Consider the following 24,199-nt stretch of genomic DNA (forward strand, 5'->3'; position numbering starts at 1 on the left):
AAGGTAGGGTGGGAATACCTATTCAGTCACAAGACCACAGCCACCTCCACAGTTACACAGTTCATTGTGAGTCTGTGGCAACATCTGAACCTCCTTCTCCTGGAGAAGCTTTGTCAACCTTTGTCACCCCTGTGGCAACCCTTAGCATGCCCCAAAGACTCCATTTACTGCATCAAGATTGTTCAGACTTGGCTAGCCCCTCAGATTCATTCTTGGAATCTTCTTTTCTGCCATTGCAAAGCTGAATGTTGCTTTTCACCCCTGAGGCCATAAGAGTAATTTTGACCTAACCTTTTTTCTAAAGTTTTAAATTTTCCCCAGTATGCTATGTTTATTTAGTTTCTATAACGTCACTGCTACAAGTACACCAAGAAACAAAGTTAGAATGAACTCACACATCTCTAGCTGCTTGCTGGCTTTGTCTTTCTGGAAAGAACCTAGACCGTAAATCATTTTCATCTGCGAGGGCATTCTTGTTGCATAGAGTTAATAGATTCATAAGAGATGCTTTCATTTGCAGATGTTAGATTCAGATCAAGCCTATAGTGAAACTGCAGCTCCAGAATTACTTCAGCCAAGTTAATTTCGTTTTGCCATAACCCTATTTACTTGCATCTTTTGACATAAACACTTGGTGTAACAATTTTGACAGATAAACTGCTAGAATACTGATAATATAAAATAGTAATTTTCTACTAGCTTAGCTCCTAGAGTTGACTCACCATATGTCAGAGCATGGTACCACCATACATTTAAAATATTTTGGTTCTGCACTAGAGGCACAATTAATGCAAGTGATTGTTTGTATAATAATTGTAGTCCTTCCTTCCAGCCAAAGAGTAAAAGAAAAAAGAACAAAGCATTATGTTTTGTAATACATTCTGTCTCTTTCCTGGCTAGACATATTAACTGATTTGAGTCATAGAATCAGAAAAATTATTATCTCTTCCAATTGTTTTACTTTCTCTAATTACTCAATTATCCCAATTGTTTTTAGCCACAATCCAGTGTCACTTTTAGAAAAAATGAGCAATAAATGGAGAGTTTAACTGTTTCCTTTTAGTGTAATAACAAAAATAATTAGTATAATAACAGACAAGTTTGGAATAGAAAACTATGCCTTCCCTTGATAGTAACTTTAATGATAATAACTTCTACCTGTTTACTTGTTGATATGAAGGACAAGAAACAGCTGCTGCTAACATAAAAGAAACTGCCTGCAGAAGAAGTGACTCTTTTAAGTCACAGGCACACTCATGATGCCAGGTAGTGCTTGAAAATTAAAGCTAGACAATCTAGAGATCAGTAATAAGATGCAATTTTTCAATGGCCACTGCATACCAGAACATTAAATATTACTATGGGATTTTTAATGTTTAAGATTATTCAAAATGGCAAAATTTCTTTATGATGCAGATGCTATTACTCAGACACTTCCTTAAGCTGCAAGTTTAAAACCTCTAGGACTGGTCCAGGCTGCTACCTTCACAGAAATGGCTTTAGAGACACCTCTCATGTAAGTTAATCTCAGATAAATGAAAAAAAAATCTGATCATGCATCTTCTCTATGGACCTAATGAAACTTGTGTTGTTTGGGCAAAGGTGCCTTATACAAATAACAAGGCTTCACAGGTTATGGGCAAGTCACTCAAAATGGTGTAGAAAGGTAGCTTGTAAAAACAACTTTTGTGGTTGAAAGCTTCATGACCAATACTGAGATCTTGGAAATGTAATTAGTCTATTTTAATCAGTAAGACTAAGTGTGAAAGGCTTATTCTTGAGTTAAGATGGCTCAACAAGTTAGTGAATTAGAGTTGTAATGCCCTTTGGCATCCCAGCTGTTTCCTGTGGTAAAGCCCATTAAGCTATAGGCTTTCATCAGTACCTCTTTTTCCTCAGTTTCACTCTTCTCTAAATGGGGGTAATTTGTTCAATCTTGGGCAGTCTGAATCCCACCAACCAAGAGGAAGGACAAGTCATTGGAAATCTTTTCTTTGCACCATCCTTAAGAAAGAGCTTAAGACTTGATTATGCTTTGCTGCCTTCTTTCTGCTCATTTTTCCTCTACACTTTGGGAAATGCCCCAGTGCATGTTTCTGTACCTTCTCATAGGTGGGTACATTTTGTTCCTTTTGCATAACTGCTTCTGTGGAATGCTCCTTGACCTCTGGTGGGTTTAGTTTACCCATACAGATGAGCTCACATCAATTCAAGGGATTATACGTTCCAGCTGCATTTGAAGTTGTTTGCTGTATCAGGTTCCTGCACTGATGACTGATGTATGTATTGACATAGTAAATGCCATTCCTCTTGGCATGATCAAGTTTCTTGTCCTTGGCCACATTAAATCTTTGTGTAACTCTACTGTTGAAAATCTCTGGAGTGAATGTATCACAAGATGTCCTGTTCACAAGGATCTCTTCCAATTACTTAATTTCTGCTGAAATTACTCGTTGTGGTTTTAGTTGTTATTTGTGCTGCTACATCTCTCCCAAGATCAAGTGTTCCTCATTAGAGTAAGCAGAAATAGATGGAATTAAGTTTTTCTTCCTGTAGCCTGTGCAATGACAAGGTGGAAAAAACGATAAAAGAACCAACTATAACAAAACTCCCAATTTTTGTATTCCTGTGATCAAATTGGCTGTGCGAGGGCAACAAGGCTCAGAGCTGACAAAGTGTTAGGAGAAGACCAAATCTGGGTGTTAGCAGTCCAGCTGATGAGGTTTTGTATTACTGATGACAAAGGCTTTCAAACTGAAATACAATTTGCTTCTCTTTTCTTCAAAAGTGATCAAGATCTAAAAGAAAGCCATAGTAAAGGAACCAAAGTTGCTTCACTGTAAAAATGAAATCAGATAAATACATGCAGATTTCAAAACTTTTCTAAAATGCATTTGCATTTTTCTGATTAAATAAATTAGTTCACTTTTTGTGCTATTACAAAGAATACAAGCTGAAAACTCTCTTATGGTCAGATATTAATTCATTAAGATTTTTTACACACTTTCCTGTAATACATGTCTTGAATGATCAGTATGTAGTGATACTTCCTTTTCATTCTGCTGTGAGCTTGTCTTTCAGTGCCAGAATTTCCATTTCTCATTTCCTTCTTTTATCATTGCATCGCAGAATTAATGGTGAAAGGCTGACTGCGCTAAAAAAAGGTCTGGAATTTATTATTAATACTGAAAACAATTCTTTCATGTTTGTGAGTTTAGTAATGCAATGGAATTATCTTGAATATTGTTACATATGCAGCAGCTCAGAATTCCTGGGGTACTAGTTCATTAAGGGGAGGACAAGATGGCTCTTCTTCAGGTGATTGACAAATCCACTTTGACTAGTACAGTCTGTAGTCTTATCTTTTCAGTATGCCATAGAACATCCCCGTGGGTATAGAAAATAGGAAAACACAATATTAAGCTCTGCCAGTCAGAAATGTGAGGAGGACCTGAGGCCCTTCCATGCCACGTCTGCCTTTTCCTTTAAGATAGGTTGTACATCAATAGAATTGTATATCACTGGCTATACAAATAACAAACCAGAAAAGTGTGAATCTGTAATAATAGAAAACACTGTTTTGCTGTGTTTTGCTCCTGGACACTCCATATCTGCCCAACTATAGTGGGTCTTTTTGGTCACAGGACTACTTGAGAACTTGTCTGTAAAACCACTGTAGATATCTGGTCTGCAGGACCAACTGAACAGGTCTGCTCCTACCTCACATTATCAAAGCTGCCTTCTATGCTTGACGGGTCATACTGGCTCTAGATCTGCTCCCTGCAGCAGGTGAGTCCCCTTCCCCAGCAGTCTCCTGGTCTACACGGTTTCTCACTTACTGTCTCCCTCTCGCTGCCCCAGGCTGTACCCCAGCAGCTTTTCCACTCTGAGTGTGCCCAGTTGCTGTCAGGATGCTCTCTGCCAGGAAACAGGCAGCTGTTCTTCATCTGGTCACAGGACTTGTTTAACAGAATGCTTGGTATGCCTCTCCTTAAGTGAACCCAGAATTCAGATATTACTGCCCTGGAAGCTTTTGGCATTGAATGTAGTTCATAAGCATGGCCAGCAGATACCTCAGTGTTAAGGGGAAAAGTGTGATTTTGCATGCACCTGTGTCTAGGCATGGCTGGAATGGGAATAATGGAGCCTTCTTTGCAAAAATGTTATGGTATGAAGGGGGATTTGGGACCTATACAGCTGTCTTCCAAAATATGGCATTACTATAAACTAACTTGGCAACACCCTTGAACAGAAACAGTGGGGAGCAATGACTAACACCTCTGCCTATAAAGAAATGGACTGGAAATTAGTCAGCCTGAAAGGTTGGAAGCTGCTGACTTTTCTTATACAAACTTCCATAAAATAACATTATATCAGAGGATTTATTGGGCAACTTGGATATTTCATTGTATCTGGGGAAATGAGCAAACATCAGAGAAGAAAAGCACATCTGAACAAACAGAGGATTGCACAGTTGGATCCTTTAAGACAAGGATCCAAACTGTATCTTTAAGTTACATGCCTCTTCTGTGAAGTTCAGCTTTGATGCTGCTAGGAAGTGACTGATTAAAAGGAGAACTGGTATAGGGGATAAAATTTGGATTATACCCAAGGAAATAAATAAAGTCAGGAGATGTTACGAGTGACCCCACTGGGGCATTTAGGCTCACTGGCATCCTCAATCCTAAGGGACTTTCTGTTTCAGATGCTATAATAACATTCTCATTATCTTGTTTACTGAAACAAATGGAAACATTGATGAAGATACAGTTTTCCTTTCTAATTCAACATTTAAAATTTCAGGATTAAAATCCTTTGAAGCCAACAGCAGTTGACACAAGAAGTGTCCTGGCAACATAGAAAACATGCTGGAAATGGCAAAGTGCTGAACTGTTAAAACTATCACAGGTACAGGGCTTTTTTCACACTAAAGTGTTGTCACATCAGGAAGGGTAATTTCCTGCTTTTCAAATTCCTAGTCAGGACTGTCTCATTTAGCCTGCTAGCTCTTTTCTGGAAATTATAGTTGTGTGCAACTACATTGAAAATTGATCCTGAAAGCAGTGTGGTCCACAGACATTTCATGTTCCCCATTGTCTGGATGCCAGTTATAAGTGTAGAAGCTTTTGCTGACTATGGAACCAGGGTAGAAACATATATTGATGGTTTTTCTCTTTTTTTTTTTTTTTTTTTTTTTTTTTTTTTTGTCCTTTATAAAAGTTTGCTAGGGTTGCTCTTAACAGGAGCATTGAAGGTAACTGAAAAACAGGTATGAGGTCTTTGGACTGCAGCACTAAATCTCAAAGTTTTTGAAGTACAAGTTTTCCTGGTAGTCAGGCCATTCTAGAAGCAGCTTTGTGCAGATTCCTATTAAGAGAGAAAGGGAGCAGGTTAAAAAAGACTGGGAGAAATCAAGGACTGTGTGGGGGAAGAGAGAAGTGGCTCATGGATGCTTAGGAGTAGGGATGAAATTCTACTAAGAGGGGAAGTTCTGCTGAAAAGGGGAGACAGTAAAGGAGAAGAAGAAACACTGAATGGAATGGACAAGGGAGACTGGAGGACAGAGGGAATGATCCTAGAGCCCAGAGATTAATGGGGAGAAGATGAACAGGAGTCCAGCTGAACAGCTCTAATCAGCAAAAGGGCAAGAATATTCAGAGTATAAATATGAAAAACTGTTAAGCATTGAAGGTGATTTGTGAATTCTGGCATATTTCTGTATTCCACATATGGTATACCCAAGTCCAAAAAATTCAAGGCCACCATTGTCCTGCATCTCATGTTCCTATATATTGCTGTGGAGATGGTGTCTCCTTCCTCCACAGTCTCATTTACACCACTTTTTATAGCTGAGGCATCCTTTTACAGCTGGTTTGAAGGCACCACAATGAGGTCTTGGTGTTCAGTAGGATAATTAGGCACTTAAAAAAAAAAGTAGAAATTATACAGAAAGGGATAGTGTATGGTCAGATGAACCTATGCATATATATGGTATAGATAAAGATATTTTTAGCTATCCACTAGTTATTTACAATGAGATATTTACTATGATATTTCAAGATGTCACACCATAGACTGGATGAAACAGCTCTTCAGAACAACAGAAAAATATACTTATATAGGAGTGTAATTAAAGTATCCTAAAGCAATAGGAGTACATTAGGAAGTACAGGCTTTGTGGAAGTAGTTTTTTTTACCTTCTACATTTTATCCATAGTTACTACAACATATAGCTAAAATCTATAAACCGTGTATTTGTGCTTCTTCAAAGGGGGGTTGTTCCCCAGTTTGAAGGGTATTTTTACTTGGCTTATGGAGACTCTGACTATAATATGAAGCAGAAATAAAGCTTTCATAGAATCCCAGAATATGCTGAGTTGAAAGGAATCCATTACAACCATCGAGTTTAACTTCTGCAGGACTCCCCAAGAGTCACACGCTGTGCCTGAGAGCTTTGTCCAGGTGCTTCTTGAGCTCAGGCTGGAGCTGTGACTACTGCCCTGGGGAGTCTGTTCCAGTGCTCAGCCACCCGTGGGGTGAAGAACCTTTTCCTGACACCAACCTAAGCCTCCCCTGACACAACTTCAGGCCATTGCCTTGGGTTCTGTCACTGGCCAAGAGAGAGAAGAGATCAGTGTCTGTCCCTCTGCTTCCCTCCACAGGGATGTTGAAGACCGCAATGCTGTCTCCCCTCAGTCTCCTTCTCTAGGCTGAACCTATGACTCTGTTTATCCTCAAAAATCTTTATTATTCTCATTAAGTGAAAAGATAAAGACTCAAGAATCTCTCATAGCAAACCAAATTAAGCCATGTCACTGGAGACTACTGATAGCTGTTTTTTTTAGTTCCTGTGTTTATAACCCTACATCACTTAATCCCTGCAAGCATTTTCCTCATTGTACATCTGCAGGTTTTGGATTACTTAACTTTTTATTGTGTGGAAATCATGCAAAACCACCTCAGAAAAATACGCTGAAGAGCCAGCCAGGGCAGTACCTTATAAGGCATTTAATAGCAGTTCCAACATGTGTCACAGAACCCAGCTGTGAGCACAGAGTGCTTTCCACTCATCATCACAGTATGGGAGTCAGATCTGCAATGTCATGGGAGAGGAGCTGCTTCTTAGTACACGTATGAAATTAAAAGGGATTTGAGAGAAACTGCCCTCTAAAATGGAGTTATTTCTTTGTCACTATGAAGATGATTTTACAAGTTTCATTTGTAGCAAAACCAAAAACCATACAGAAAATTCAAACTGATGTTTAAACATTAGCAAAATATATTCAGATATTTTGTTATGCTACTTGTCTAGGAAAATTCTTTTTCTTACTTAAAAAGAAAAGGGATTTCAGAGATGTCCTTTTTTTTCTAAACCTGAAGGTTTCATTTGAACAAATTGAATAATGTATCATTCCATAATAACAAATTTTGCTTTAGTCAATTGGAATTGAAATGTTACTGACTTGGATTTTCTTTTTTTTTAATTGCAGGCAAGCCATTGGCTAAACTTTTTAGTTCACAGGTGACTCTCCCCTCTCCCCTCCTTCATTCCCCTCAGTGCATTATATGTATGGCAATCAAGTAGATTAAGCTTTTAAAAAGGCACAAATAACCTATACCCTTAAGGTGCCTATTAACTGAGGTGATTGATTCTGCCATTAGTGTGGGGTCAGCTGCACAATTCAGACCTCAGTTAGTACATCCCCAAAATATGTGAAGAATTTGGGACTGGAATTTAAGTTTCAGTCCCTTTCAAATTGACGATTTTTCAGAAAAGAGAGGAAGGAATCATGCACTACAGGGTGAAAAGAACACTTTGGAATTGGAAACCTCTGAAGTTAACATTAGTCTTTTTCCAATTATTTCTTCAATGAGCTTTAGACCTTAGTATTTTGTGGTCATTTGACAATGAAATTTTTCAAGGTTTTCTGGTAAAACCACAGTATAACAGAAATGTGATCTCATCGGTGACATGCTGAGAACAATGCAGTAAGCACAGGGTTAGGAGAGGCTCCTTTCTGCTGTTTTAAGAATCATTCCCAGCAGAATCCATGGGAATCTGATACAGAAACCAGAGTTTTTTCTTCAGAACTGTAATTATTAACAGATTTTTGCAATAAAGAATACATGTGGCAAGTTCCAAAAGAAGGTAGAAGGCCAAAGGGCTGAAACTTTGACTAGAAATTGTTACCATCTCCTTCCTACCATTGCCTCCCACACCAACCACTAAAAGCTAAATTTCTTTGTGGGAGCTCAGGGCAGCAAATCTATTTTTATTTTTTTGGGAACTACTTGATTTACTTGCATTTTTTTTTTAAGATTTAACAAGTGCTATTTGAACCAGCCAAGTGTACATGCTGTTGCTAATTCCTTGAGGAAGATCTCCCTCTGAAAGTGGCTGATAACTTTTGCTGGTTTAAAAAAAAAAAAAAAAGTAGGAATTAGATTATTTATAGCTCTAGTGACTCAGGAGTTTTCAGAACACATCTGTAGGCCATCAGGTCATGCCTATGCTTTCCAGAAGGAAGAGCTGCTTTCCTAAAAATTGCATGAGGCTTTGTTTCAAAAATGAATGTTATATTATTTGATTGCTATCCACATAGGATGTTTTATCTATCTGGTAGCACAGAGTTTGAGGACAGGGCTTATTTCTTTTAAAAAAGGTTTAGAACCAAGTGAATTTGTATATGTCCTTAAAATAGAGCACAAATTAATATTAGCAATATATTCCTTACATTTATAGCATAAAGTCAGTAGATGTTGCAGCCTTGATGTGTGCCTATTAGAGATAATCTATTAGAGATTAATAGAGTAAAAAAATTGATGATTTTGGTTTCATAACACTTGAGAAAGACATGGAATATGAGATTTCTATTCCTTTCCATTAATCTGACTAGGTTTTTACTGCTTTAGATTTTTAGCTTTAGTTGATCTTATTTTGAAAGGCCAAGTGGAACAAGTTATGTAAGAAATAATGTTTCTTCCAACTCTGAATGAAGGCCTTATAAAAAGCAATAGTAGGAATGGTCATCAATTTTGTATCAGATTGGTTTTCACTGGTAAACTGTGATTTATTTAAATGTGTAATTGGCAAAGAATATATATATATATATATATTTAAAGGGCGTGTGATACCATGCAGTACCTTGTTGGAGAACCTTGTCTGCTTCCTTTCTAACTTTTTCAGTTTGTTGCTATGGAGCCTTGGCTTTCACAACTTCATATCTGGGGAATATCTGCAATCTGTTTCAGGAGTGGAGATTGCTAAACTGCCAAGAATGTCTTACTGGTTTTAGTTCCCAAGCATGAACTTTCTCCCACAGGTGTGGTTCAAAGTATGTCCTGGTCTCTGGGACTCAACTTCTCAGCTGATCATGCTTTTGTAGAGGTGAAAAACCATAGCCAACCTTGCACTCTAGTTTGCTCCATTGTAAAAGCAGCATGCACTCCCCAGTATTTCTTCTGGGTATTCTGTTTTCCTTTGGTTCTTTTAGGTGTACAATAGAAATGGCAGGAACATCCATCAAATCACAATGTTTAGCTCTCAAAATTAGGAGGAAGAGAAAGTTTTCTTTCCACTTAATTTCTGTTCTCTTGCTTTTGAATTCTAGATGGTATAGATGGAATTCAAATTCTACTTAGACAAAAAAGTAAAGCTTGTAGACAAAAGATGCACTTTTATTTTACTCATTTAAAACAGTTCCATTTAAACTGCTTGACAGGTTTTGTAGCAAAGTTCCTGTATTTTTGTATCACAAAACAGATTAGAACAATAAGCTGGAGTATGTGTTTTAGCATGGGTATAACTCTGTGTCTCAACAAAAGGGCAGAAATTAGTTTGCTTTCAGGTTCTTCCTTTGAAAGGTTGAAATTTATTTATTACTTTATGAAATATGTTTTGCAATGAAAATGTTAAAATCTTTTGCCCTCTGGAAACTCTAAGCAGTTCTGTTAGATGAAGTGAACATCTCCTGTATGTGTATTTCTGTTGCACAAACATTTTATACAAACCTGTATTACTTTCCTTCTTATCACAAGAAATGGTGAAGATTTTATTACTCTAATCATCATCATCTGCAAGCAATATGCTGAAGGAAAAGAATGCCAGGGTTGCATTCCATTGCTGTTTCTGACCTCTGAGCACTATTCCAACCAAAATACTGTCAGAGAACCCAGTTCTATTATGTATGTATTCATTGGAATAAGGAATAAGTTCATATTGTGCCACTAAACCCCACAATTGTTCCAAACTGCTTAGTAATAGATTAAAAAGCAATAGAATGGTAAGAAATTAAAAAAAAAAAAAAGTAAATTTTACCTGTGACAAAGAAAATACAAGCATCTCTTGAAAGCATTATGTGCAAGTTTTTCTCAGTGAGTTTATACTGACTGCATTACACATATATAGTAAAGGAGGAATTAATTATGTCAGCCAAAGTAGCACCCAAAATCCCACAGGAGTAAGAACACTTAGAAGCACCTACCTCCAGAGTAAACTCTAAATGTTCTATAATTGGCAAGTGCATCTATACAGGTCTTCTCTACACTGCAGTGTTACTCTCTGCTTTCGCATTGTGGGCAAATCACATAATGGTTTCATGTTCATTGAAACCATTCCAAAAATTTCCTTTGTTGCTTAATAGAACAGGAGATTCAAGTGAAAATCTTACCTGACCTAAAGAGGGCTTATCTTAATTCTTGATGAAATGCAGTTTAATTCTTCAGGCTTTACTTCTTGTGTTTTGTCTATTCATGCCTGACTCGACATTTAGACAAGTTGACATGGAGACTCCTGGGCAGTTTGCACATTCTGCAAAAGTTCTGCTCTACCCATGAAATTGTTGTTAGAGACTGTCATGGTGTATCACCTGCTTAGATATCAGTTTCTAAAATATTACTGTGACTTTCTCAGGAGAAGAAACCTGTCAGGACCTAGAACGCGCAGCGGGTAGCTCTGGATTCTGGCATCCATGCTGTTTGCCGGTGTCATTGTGGTTATATAATGTCATGTCTTCCTGGACCCCTCTAGTGTTTCATCCATCCAGGAGGCTGAGTAAACATTAGGTCTGGATGCTGCTTTTACTACCAAAGACAAAAGAACAAACAGACCCTCTGATCATATTCCCAGAAGAACTGCAGTATTTTGCTGGGCTGCCTTCCACACAGTCATTCAAATGGTGAAAAGCCCAAAGAACATACTGTTTCTTTTTGGGTGCTTTCAATTCCCTGTCCACTGTATTGGGGATTTTCATCCCCAGGAAACCTCAAATAAAAAAATCCAACCAACCATCTGCTGAACAGCATGTGCAAAACACAAGGTTGTCTGACCTTAGACAAAATCTGTCTTGATTCCAGAGAATCTCACACAGTCACAGAGGTTTTGCAGGAGTGGTCTGCTTTCCAAAATACTTCCCCAGGGCTTTGGTATTACACTGCACTCCAAGGCTTTTATTCATCCCCTCAAGTTCCTTTGGGCTACAGATATCTCCCTGCTGTCTCTCCCTCCTGTTTTCAGCAGGATACTGGCTAAACATCAACAAGTGAGGGTCAGAAGGACAGTGTTTTTCCACTGAATGTTCCAAGACTCTTTTCAGGAGCCAGGCCCATGCAGCCGAGACTGAGGTCTATATTACTGGGTACCACAGTTGCTTGGTCACAGTTAATACCTTGCTTGTCTTCCTATGCATAGGCTAGAAATGTACATCATCACAGGGGCAGCCAACATACACACACAGACATGCCAAGCAGCGTTATCTGGTGGATCTCCCCTAGGTTCTGAAGTACAGAATGAAATGCCGCACAAAGAGGCAACCTCTGATTTTGTCATCTCCTGATAACAAGGCAAAAAAAGACCTCTCTTCATCCATGTTCCTCTTGAAATTGGTAAGTCTTCATGTTGTCTGGCAATACTTAGTATAACTTAATCCAAACTGTGCTAAAAAACATTAGCATTTGGGTTTGCACTCCACAAGATGCTTTGCTCTCCCAACTCTCAGTTCATAGCCCAGTACCATTTTCAAGCAATTTTTCATCAGATATTTTGCCTTTTCTAGCTGGAATGCAAACCTCTAGTGGGTCCAAGCTCTGTCTCAAAGATAAATTGCTTCCCCTTTACCACCTCTTCCAGATCCATATGTTCCCACAGCCGTGTTGTTCCTGTTTTCCACTTCAGTCAGGTAACCCAGCCCAAGCAACATTTGTCACAGCTCCAACAGAAAACGTTTCTGCCTTTTTTGCTAGGCAGATCAGAAAGAATGAAGTGATTCAGCTGGGTGCATGAATAAAGTAAATAATCTTCTTAGGCCAGTCTAGGGTCTAATAAGGAGGGAATAAGCCTCAGTGCCTGCCCCTGTATCCAGCACCTCTTGCAGTGCTACTGCTGTAGGTGACAGTGGCCATCTCTGAGGACTGGGGCCGTAGCCAGCTTTGGCAGTGTCTCTGGACAGCTCTTGTCCCATCACCCTCTCCACTCTGTCACATTTGGAGAGGTCCCATATGCCCTGCTGAAATTCTCACAGTTAGAGTGCTCTGGTTATTTAACTTTTCATGTGTGAAGGAAATATTTTGAGATCTCAGGTGTTAATGATTTAATAGTGGGCATCACTGTATAAACTTTTTCTTGTTAAAGACAGGTCTCCCATATACACTATATAGGCAAATAAGCAATAAAAACTAAATAATAAAAAAAAATTATGATTGATGGCTCAACTGCTGTAACAGTTCCAAATACCAAAAAGGGGTTATTTCTTCTCCAAAATGGAGTTGTCTTTGAGTGCAAACTTTAAATTAAACAACTGAATGGCATCATTTGAGCATAAAAGTGGATTTTTAGCCAAAATAAAAATTATATTTTGCTCATCTAATGATCAGTCTTATTAATATTTACATATATACACATAATTTAACATGTAAATATGAAAAAATATTTCAAAAAGAAGCCTTAGTAAATGTGAAATTATATTAATTGGTTTCATTAATTCAGTCGTTACTTGTGTTAATTTTTAGTGTGTGTGAGTACATGTTTAGAGTACACCAAATACACCAAATAGAGATTCACACAGACCCATTGAACACAGTTGGCATTTATTGTTTCCAACAAATAGTTTTCAATTTTCCCAGGACATTCTACCTTCTCCTTGCAGAACAGTTTGGCTATGATTTCTAATTGTGTGAGTCAGATGTTCTTCCTTTTCCATAGCCTCCCACTTTTGTATCAATCTTTTCCAGAGAAATAAAGAGCATTTGAGAACTGAGTGATGTAATGAAAGATTCTGAATTTTAAAAAATAATGTTATTTTAATCTCTGAAAATAATCTGGCTAGTTTGTGGATTGAAAGTGTACAACTACCAGAAAGCAAACACCAGGTATTTTTTGATACAAGGAGATTTTCTTTCTGTAAATATGAATTTTAGTTTTATAACTTCCCTGTCATTTTCTTGGCATAGATTTTAAGCCACAAATGAGATATTTAATTAATTTTTTTTTCTATTCCCTAGCACACAGAATTCCGGTTTTAAAAAAAAAAAAGTAACTCTAATGACTCCCTTGCACCAGACTTGAGGAGCCAGGACTGAAGCCAGATGAGTTTCTTTTCCCACACTGGTGAAAGCAAAAGCTTAATTACAGATAAATTATTATGGCAGAATGTGTTTCCCCTAATATTCCCTTAATGTAGTAAGTGTTTCGGAAAAAGAAAGATGAACAAAGCAATTTGATCCCTTCTTCTGCTGGCTATAGGGCCAGCACTTCAGCTTGTTAGTTCCTTAGAAACCCAGCTAGTCCAACCACAGTTAGATAGACTCAGTTGGTACCAGGAATGTACTGATCTATTGCAGCTTTATTGCAAAAAGAAACCAGATAAATAATGAGGAGGAAGTGCATTAGCAGAAACTTCTGAAAAAGGAAGGGTTTGGGATCCAGTGACATATTTTTCAATTTCTTAAAACGTGTCATCCAAATAGAGACTTGTAAATAGGTAAGTGGACTGATAAACTCTACTGCAGAAAAAAATAGTGTGGCTTCTGACCTGTTATGAGGAACTCTGAAAGCTCTTCTTTCAGAAACTCAAAAAACAACAGCAAGCAGTGGAGAGCATGACACTGCCTCAGGGAGACAAGCCCCACCAACAGGCTAATGAGAGACATCTGTCTCAAATTAAATAAACATGTTGGAAATGAATGAAGACAGATGTTTTTTAAAGTCAAATATATGGCTTAAAATCTTTCCAAACTCATAGGAACTTTGCTCTCAATGTGTGATTCCTGTGTACTCAGAACTCTGCCAGAGGCCTCCCACTCCAACAGTCTGTTCCAAGACCCTACAGGAAGACATTAAGTACTGAGTTTCTGATTCTTCCAGAGTATTTGGAAATAAAAAATTTCAAAACAAAGTCTATTGTAAAAGTTGTGACATATTTATACAGAAAGATCTCTTATTTATTTATTTGGGAACAGGTATGAAACAACTCTCTAACCTTGCTTTGGTGTACAGCCTGCTTTTATTATGCCAAAGGAAATACAAGTCCCAGGTCCAGGCGAGCCAGGGCCTGATGTGCTCTAGGTACCTGTATTGCTTATGACAGATTTGGTAATGTTTCCTTCTGGTCAGGAATTTGTGTGTGAAAGATTAAATTGTGGTACAGCATAGCACCCTGGCTGGTAGCTGACAATGCTGCAAGGTGTGGGCATGGGCTGAGCATTCATAGCTGTGCTTGCGTTCAGGGAGTCTGGATACACATTTTATTTATAAAGACTCACTCATGTTTAAACCACTATATAAGCAAAGCTGTCAAAATGTAGTCTGAATATGTGGATAACTGTTTATAAATAACAGATGCCACTTCAGGAGAAGTCAGCATAATTCCCACCAACAAACCCTTTGCAAAAAGCCCACAAAAACAGATTCATGCCTTCAAAGTCAACAAGACTAGACCTTTTCAAAAGAAACCTCCGAGCTGAGAGTTCTCTGTACCGATGACATTTTCATTGGCAAAATGTGCTGGATGATTCCAATTTTCACAATGCTGCATAAAGACAGATATCCTGTAAGTAGTCAGGCTCCAAAATGTCTAGCATGTAGATAGTCTCAAGCACTACCTGAAATAATGCTCAGAAATGAACAAAGTGAATAAACGCCATACATTCTTTATGTTTTGCATAATCAGGCAAACAGACATATCTTACACTATCATTACTAAAACACATTGTTTAAAAATTCAATAGCTTAGGAAAGAGTGTTGCTATCATGCTGGCATGGTAGTGTGGAGAAAGGTTTTAGAAAGGCCTCACAGTGTAAAATGTCCCATGAAATAGAAATCCTGTTTGATTGAATTTAGTGACACATCAAAGGAAATGGCATAAAGTCATGTGCATAATAAGCAAAATTTCTGGGTCAGTGGAGAACAGTTTTTGGCAAAGGGATTGAAATCAACAAATATAGGTTGATGGGGAGATTAGAGAGAGTTTCTCTTGCATAAGAGACAATGGCTAAATGTTATAGGACTTAAAAAGTTCCTCTATTAAAATACAAAACTGTGTTCTCTTATTTTCACAGCTGAATGCATCCCAGATTTAGCTGCTGTTTCATATTCTAAGACTTGAGATTTCACTACATTTTTTGGATAAATGTTAGAAAATTGCATTCATGTTTATATAAACCCATTTCAGTATGTTTAGAAGTTATGTACTAGATAGTATATGACCCATAGCATCCACATCTTACTGTGTTTCTGGACATCTTTAGTCTTTAAACTGTTTAACCAACACTAGAAATAAGACCTGGAAGATCACTGATTATACAAATTCTTTTTGTTACAGTAAGATCTGCTCCTGAGGTAAACATGCTATCATCTCTCTGTTCTAGTTTCCTAAAATAAATTATGTGGTCATGTCAATATTCATTCACAAATCTGTATGAATGGACTTTTTAAATCCCAATTTTCACTTTACTGTGCTTTATCAACTTGGATAGGAATCTAAGGTTCACAAGGAATGCAGAACTAAGATATGGTATGTTTTTAGTAAGATAGAGAGCAGCTTCTCCCTTTTGATTTCAATGTTATTTTTCTGCATGAAGTTTTATTTTCCATTACACAAAATTAATTCTTTTGGTGTTTATTTTTGTCTTCCTATCTCTAGGTATTAAACTCTAAAATGTGTCTTTAATGCTGTTTGGCTGTGCAATCCTTTATGTGTAAGATGTTATATGCACATTATAGGACTTATGAACTGGAACATTCAGAAATATCATATTTTGGGTCATATATAGAGCAGTGTGTATATGTATTGAGATTTATGTATATCTATATTATCTATATATCTATGTATACATATACTTGTCACATCCATATGTGTATGTGTAAATATGCATGCACTACCCAAGGGAAAAAGCTCAGTTAGGAATTACCTCTTCTTTCTAAAGAAGGATTACTGCTCAGTGCTAAGGAATGTAACAGTCCTATTCCTAGCAATTTCTGACACAGCGTTTAGTATAACCATAGACATAACAAGCAAAAGAACTGGAAAATATTTGTAGTTCTTAAGTGCTAATAAAGCTGATAATGAGCACAACTGCCACAGACATTATGCAACATGGAGTAGTAAGGTCTGTTTATAAAGGATGTGGTTTGAATGAGTCGAAGTAGAATATTTTAAGGGATAGCATTACTCAGCAAGTTTCATATGTTGGAGTCAACTCTTTCATTTCTCTGCAGGTTTTAGATGCTAAATTTCAGCTTGTCATAGGGACTATATGATTCATGTTTATTTTTTAACTTAGGGAGAGGACGTATTTTGGAGAAAGAAAAGGCATAATAGTAATAAAAGCAACAATAATGATGCTGTGAACTCTTTCATTTCTGTAGTTGAAAATAATTTAGAAATGTAATTTGTCCCATGGCAGATGAGCTATTAAAAGCAGCCTTTCAGCTAAGTAGATGGAAAAGGGGAAAAGGAAAGAATGACAAGTTGCTCAATCAACTTTTCCACAAAAAAAAAAAAAAAAAAAAATTATCAAGCTGCAGTCTCCTGCTTTGCTCCATGGTGCACTGAAGACAGTTTTTGGACCCTCAGACATGTTGTTGCCTCTTGACACAAATCACTGTAGACAGCAACCCATGTTTTGCCAAGTGTTTCCAGGGAGGATCATGGGACAGAGCATGTTACTGCTTGCTCTGGGTGAGTTCTTGCTTTCTCCTTCCTCTTTATCATTGTGTGGGCACAGAACCAAGGTCTGGGCATTTTGACATTCCGTAGCCTCTCAGCTGTGCTGTTCCATGTTCTCAGCACGCCCTGGCCCCACGCCTGTGCCAGTCCTGTCCCCGGCCATTGGCATTGCTGGGCCTGGCAGCCGTCCCCCAAGCTCAGCCAGCGCTGTGCTGCAGGAGTGCTGCTGGGGAATGGCTTCTCTGTAGCCCTGCCTGGGACTCGCTGGAATTCTGGCCCATCCTGGTGGCTCTCCTCAGCCCCAAGCCCCACACCTCCATGCCTGCCCCACATCTGAGGTGGTGCCATGAGCTGCACCTCCTTATTATGCTCAAGGTTTGTTCCCATGTTCCTCCCTTGCCCCAGGTCTCACTCCTTCGTCCCTGCCTGGCCCCTGGAACCCTGCCCTGCCAGCTGGCTTCTCACCATATCTGGTTCAAATCATCCTCCCAGCCCCTAAGCTTTACCCCACCCATACTCACTCTGCTTCCAAAACAGCACGAGGTCGCAGCTCCTGCATGCTGCCCTGCCTGTCCTACTGCCTTTCTCAGCCTGGGGCCTCAAAGCTCCGTGTTGCACCCACACTGGTACCACACTCCTACCAGCACTCCACATTCCGTCTCTCCCGTCTCCCTTTCCACAAACAGCTCAGTCCCACTGTCCTATTTCACTCCTGCTTGGTGGCACATAAAAAACTCAACACAGATACTGTCTAAACTGCACTAATTTGTGGTTTATTCTCGTAAGATGAACACTGAGTTTATGCTTTACTGAGTGTAGAAATCTGTTAATCTGTCAGGCGTGAAATGAAATGCAGGAGATTTCAAGTATTGCAATGCTCAGATGGTTCCTGGGATGGCAGATCTCTGCACTGACCAGCTTGTGTAGCTAACTTCACATGATTAAATGTTTTAAATTTTACTTTTTATAGCCTGATCTTCTTAGACTTAGACTGAATCCACTGAGAATTGTGGTTATCATTATTCCTAAGCTACAAAAACTCTTAAGCTCCAAGAGACTAATCTTTCTGAAGTTCTTTCTATCATTATGTCATTAAGTAATTTTGACACATTTTTTCCTTATTTCCTTTCCTTTTTTTCCTGTCTGCTTAACTAAGTGAAAGTGTGAAGAATGAAGTCCTTTCAAGTTTCAGATTTGACATCTTAACCATGAGAGTTCTCATATGCTATCTAAGCACATATGTTTTGATCATCAGAAGAAAACAAAAAACATCTTTATTTCTGGCAATAGGATCTCTTCTTGTTTTGATATGCCCCTATGTTACTTTAAATTACGTATTTAAAATTAGGATTGCCAAATCAATTATTAGGGTCGGAAGTGCAGTTCCAGTGGTGTCTGTATCCTTCTTAATAAATAGCTACATTTAGAGTCTAAATATCAGATGCAAATCCACCATCTCCTTCAAACTCTAAGATTAAGCTGGCAGTTAAGTCTTAGACTATACAGACTTTGAGAGAGACTGGAGAATATATCTTTATTTTACAAAAACATGCCTGGAGTGAAAATTTCAATTTTACTTATAGTGTTTCATTAGTGCATTGACAGCATTTTCTTATTAAGAAAAGTATTTAATGAATGTTTAACTCTTATAATACTTGGGCTTCAGACATACTTAAACAATGTAGATACATGTCTACTCACCCAGTAATGCAAGAATCAGAATGGAGAACACTATCACTGAAATGTATTTTCATCACAGTGGAATATTGATATTCTCATAGAGTTCTGGGAAAAAAAAAGAACCAGAATGACAAAGTACTGCGTTTTGACACCATCAGAAAAAATTCCCACATTGAAATATTCATGATTCTAAAACATTAATATCCAATTGCTTACATTTCAAATTGATTCAGTATGATCACTATTTCTTTCAATATCATTTCAGGGAGATGAAGTTTGAGGAGTTTTCATGTCCCCATTTCCTGCGTTGTCTAGTAAAACATTTCAGTAAAAAAAAAACTTCTTAAAATGCAGCACAAAGATTTCAAAGGGCATCATCCTTTGCAAGTTTCATCAGTTGCATCCTGCAGAAAACAGGACTGGCTCTGATGCCAGGGATGAATATGCAGCATCTGCAGTGAACTGCCATCAGGACTGGTTATAAACACGTGTTATTAGTTTGGAAAGACAGTTTGCCTTTGCAAGATAAATACAACTTTTCAGAAGCCAGCATTATTTACACATGCTTCCTCAAGCCTCACTTCTCATACTGTGTTCGGATAGCAATGTCCTGCAAATGGCAAAGCAGATAATGGTTGTGATCATCCTTAGTGTGTGTCTGAAAGAGGGCAGGTCTTGTGTTAGCACCACCTCCCCATCTGAGACATCTATGTCTGCTTTTAGTCAAGTCAATCACTCAGTATTGCTACAACTTTTTCATATACATTGTGTGATATAAACATTTTGTATTTACTGCTACTAATCATTCATCAAATTGTTATATTTGGCAGTCATAGTCTCCCCAGAGGAATAAACACTTGGAAAAGGCTGGACTCTGTAGTATAAATGAAGGAGAGTTAATGATGTCTCTTGTTTCCACTTTTATGGATTTACTTTATGTTGATTTTAAGCCATTGTCAGGGAAGACTGTTTGGAGTAGCTACTCCCTGAAGTATACACTTTAGAGATGATTGTGAAGTAAATATTTTGTAATGCAAAGATACTGCATAGCTCCTTCCTGCATTGTTTGCTGAGTTTCAGCCCCATTGACTTCAGAAATTTTTACACTGTTTTCTATATCAGTCAACAGCTAACTGACAGACAAAGATGATTACTGACAATTCTGGGAATGGAATAGCACTGTAACAGCAAATAGTATAATAGGAAAGAAAAATATCAGTAGGCCAACTCTATGGACCATAAATGATCCACAGTATAATGACAGAGTAACATTTCTAATACTAAAGAGATGTTCTGCAAAAGTACCAAATCCTTGATCAGATCACCTTGGTCAACATTTACCCACATTCAACTGTTCATGTCCGGCATCCTCTTAAAGCCTTAGAACAGAACAATTAGCACAGCAAATACATTTTATACAGTTTGAGAAATGTATGCTCAGTTAGATTACCCAGAGTTACTAGATTTTGGACCAGATGCTACATTTTCAAAGCACGATGGCTTGGAGGAGCTGGAGCATGATGAATCTTTCTGTTCCCTTCCAGAGAAAAAGTCAGGTCCAGGAATATATTCTGGGGTCCCTTCTCTGTCTCATAAGGACTCTTTCAGCACAGCAAATGTTGGTCTTGTGCTGTGCCCCAGCACTGCAGGAATGAACACACTATTTAGTCTAGACTGGTTTTGGCTGCCTTTTCTGGTAAGGTAGTTGCTTGACTGCAATGGGGAAAAGCCATGATGCAACATACTACTATTTGGTATTTCAAGGGAAGATAAATAAATTCTAATTGTTTGGGTAAGCACACTGTTATTTATTGCTTTACAGTATTACGGCTTAGCTGTTCTACACATATTAATGAAAAATACAAGGAATATAGACATAATATGACTTCTGAGCCTGTAGGAGCCTGTAGGCAGTTGTGTGTGCTAGGAAGCACTGACAACTCCGTTAACTGCACATGCTGCTATGTATGTGTGAGGTGGACAGAAGGATAATATTTTTGCAGTAATTTTGCATTTTGAATTTTGTTGTCTTGCTGACCTGCAGCAATGCCTCTCAGTAACAGGCTGATTACTGCCTGCCTACAGTTCAACTGGAAGTACAGGCAGACACACAAGATTTATTTTTAATACTTTACTCCTTATGTTTGTCCACGTCAACTCTTATTACAACAGGCTTCAATCAATTTTAATTTTTATAAAAATTCAAGCCTGGCAGTTCCATCTGTCTGTCCAATAAGCTGTAACTACAGGGCTACTCCAATTTAGACCACCTGAACTCTGCAAGCCCCATTTGATGGAGCTGTGAAGCTGATGGGGCTGTGAATCAGAGTGAGTCAGTCTCTATCTCTTTATCTACTTTTAATTTATTTTCTCTTTTTCAATATTGGTGTAATGGATTTAAAAAAATAAATAAACAACAAAAGGAGTATATTAGAGACAAAAAAAGAAGGTGTTACATATCCTATTTTCTGTCTTCCTTATATTGCTTCCTTTCAGAATGAAACCAAGTGATGACTCTGTCCATCTTTCATTGTGCCTGGGCCACTCATTTCTGTGAATCAAAGCACAGATGGATAATTTTGCATTGACTGTTCATATATCCACCCCTCCTTACTGCTCTTCAGCTCTTCACATTCATGCTGAAGGTTCACAATATTGATATCTAACAGTTCACATTTCAGTTTAGAGAACTGTACAAGGTATATGTGGCCATGTAGCCAGCTGGTAACCAACTGGTTTGTCATGTTTGCTTTCAGGAATGCCCTGTAACTCTAAATATCTGGTCACCTGTATCCTCACAGAGGTATTACTTTCAGGTTAAATGTATGGTCCCAGCATGCCTGTAAACTGGCCTATATATCCCTGGAAAAGATGCTGGCGAGTGGGTAGGCCTGAGTCAAAATAAATCTAGGCATCAGTTATTAGGTTCAATATAGTTTTTAACTATCAGTTTTTCAACTGTTTTTAACTATTTTTAACTATTAGACCTGGTCATCAGTGAAGGGGAGAAAGTTAAAAAAAATGATTAGTTGAAAAAGACAACATAAAAATTAAAATAGAAATTAGCCAGTGTAATTTTGTAAATAGAAGAAAGAGCTGAATCGTCATATGAATAATTTTCAATTAGTTTCATTTTAGGAGGAAAATGTACATGCAGTAACTACTCTAACAGAGGTTGAGTGTCTCAGCAGCTGTTATTGTGTGTTCTGTGCTCTGAGAACATCAAAGCCCACATGGCATCAGTAACTAACAGCATGGCTAATTCAAAATCCGTTCATAAATAGGCACAAACCACAGAAACAGGGACACTGACTCTCTCTTTCCATCCCTGGAGAGGTCCAGGCATGATGTGGGACAGCTGCAGAATTAATTTGTTGAGACATCAGGAAGGGCAGCAAATGTTAGCAACCAGAGTATGTTCTTCTACATCTCCCTTTCTCCTTTATCACAATGAGAAATGACAGATGAGAATCATATTCAATACCTACTTTTAGTTTTGTCCCCAAACCTTCCTGTTCCATTGTTTAATATTTCCTAATCCTTTTGAATGCTTTTTAATAGACAGGGAGGATTAGCCCATTTCTATACTTTGCCGCTGAAATAATGACTAGGAGTGAGACTCATGAGATTTCTGAGTTTATTCTGTCTATAATATTCATTCTTACTTGTAAGCAAGAACAAAGAAAAATCACAGGAAATTGAAACTTTGCTTTCTACACTTCTAAAGTCTGTTTTCTCCCTGATGGCTCATGCACTTAATATCATTGTCCTGAGGCACATCTCTCCTCTCTCTCACTTGTTAACTTTTCTGTTGCAGGAGCTTTTGCTTCTGACCATGAAACTTTTGAGACATTGGTTGTTTTGTTTTCTCTGTCTCACTAAATTTTCTGTACTACACTTAGCACTCTTTGCCACATGATATACAGAGATGGAATCTAAAGAAAAATGGGCAACTGCATAAAAGATTGGCCTCTTTAGCCACTATTAAAAAGCTACGTCACTGATCACTAGTAGACAGGAAGTAAGATTTACACATGGGGATTTCTAAATGTTAATAACTTGCAACAAACTTGAAATGAGCAAGGAGGAACTTCCTTCCAGTTACCAAAGTTGCAGATACTTACAAAAATCCAAACTGATGTAGAATAATGAAATACCAGCATTGGGTTCTCATGGAAAAGCCTGAAAAGCAAGTTACAACATGAAAGGAACACAACACCATGTTTGGAAATTAAGTATCCTTATACTTCCAGTTTTAATTACAGATTTTACAGCAATCCACAGCAACACAAACCAAAACACAGAATACAGCTCGTTAATATGGATAAGAAAACTTACAGCTACTTCCAGCAGATCTGTTTAACAGGCTACCTCCATGGCATGTGCTGTTATACGATGGCTGAAATACTATTTACTTTGGCCCCCAGTATTTGTTTCATAACCCTCTTAGAAGAAGAGTGATAAGTAATGCAGACCACACATGCTAAAATTCTGTGGGTTATGCCTTTTTCTCTTTTTAAATTATCAGACACACATTGAATATATACTTCTCTGGGACCAGTGAGAATGGAAATTACATTATTCTATGGAAAGATGGCATTAAAAACTATTGTGTTTATTGCTGATTTTCAAAATAATTCAAGGAAATCTGGATCTAACTGTGACTCCTGATGATGTGGATGTTGAAATTCTTTGCAGATAGCTGGTTCCTGAGGGAAACATATCGCAGTTGAATGTTTTTATTAAGATTACATTATCAAAAATAAAAATACTTTGGTTTTGGTGACTACTACCTCAGTAAAAATGGAATATTTGATTTTTAAAAAGTAAATCAGGTGGAAATATACACTGGACACTAGTTTTAAAATTTTAATACTCTTGTTACATGAGTACTATCAAAGTTAAAACTTATATGCAATATATGTATTTTTCTCCTTACACTGAGTGTGATGCACAGCAGACCACAATCAGATTAATACAATAAACAAAACCATGTGTGGCAAAGCCAGCATGCTTTTATACATAGATTGGAAGGTGCTCTAGGAGATTAGATAAACACAGCTGCTGCCAGTTTTCTAAGTAAGAGGCAGGCGTGGGGCAGGGAGGGCTGAAAATACTTGCCTGACAGCAGAAAGTCAGGCACAGAAGAAAGGGAGAACTATCTGAAGGACATATCCCTACATTTAACCCCAACCTTATGTAAATTCTGCCTGAAAGAATGAGCAACCAAATTTCTACAAATGAGCAATCATACAGGGCCTAGTGTGAGTGCAGGTTTCTGGTGGGTCCTGGTGAGCTTTCAAATAGTCCATTTTGAGCCATGCCAGCCAGACCACTACAATCCATGGGTTTCTAT

General features: G+C 38.0%; 1 protein-coding gene across 3 annotated transcripts in view; it reads left to right on the forward strand.

The window, feature by feature from the left end:
* SLC44A3 (solute carrier family 44 member 3) overlaps window positions 1-24,199 on the forward strand; it is a 90,854-nt gene that overhangs the window by 17,825 nt on the left and 48,830 nt on the right. The window contains exon 1 of one of the 3 annotated variants that reach the window (XM_085586514.1): window positions 1,607-11,883. The exons of the other annotated variants lie outside the window; for them this stretch is intronic. Coding sequence (XP_085442640.1) covers window positions 11,788-11,883 — 96 coding nt within the window. The 5' untranslated portion in view covers window positions 1,607-11,787. Of the gene's footprint in view, window positions 1-1,606; window positions 11,884-24,199 lie in introns of those variants that run through there. 3 annotated transcript variants of the gene reach the window in all.

The sequence above is a fragment of the Lonchura striata genome, chromosome 8, assembly GCF_050655825.1.
Source record: "Lonchura striata isolate lonStrDom1 chromosome 8, ASM5065582v1, whole genome shotgun sequence".
NCBI classification, from domain to species: domain Eukaryota; kingdom Metazoa; phylum Chordata; class Aves; order Passeriformes; family Estrildidae; genus Lonchura; species Lonchura striata.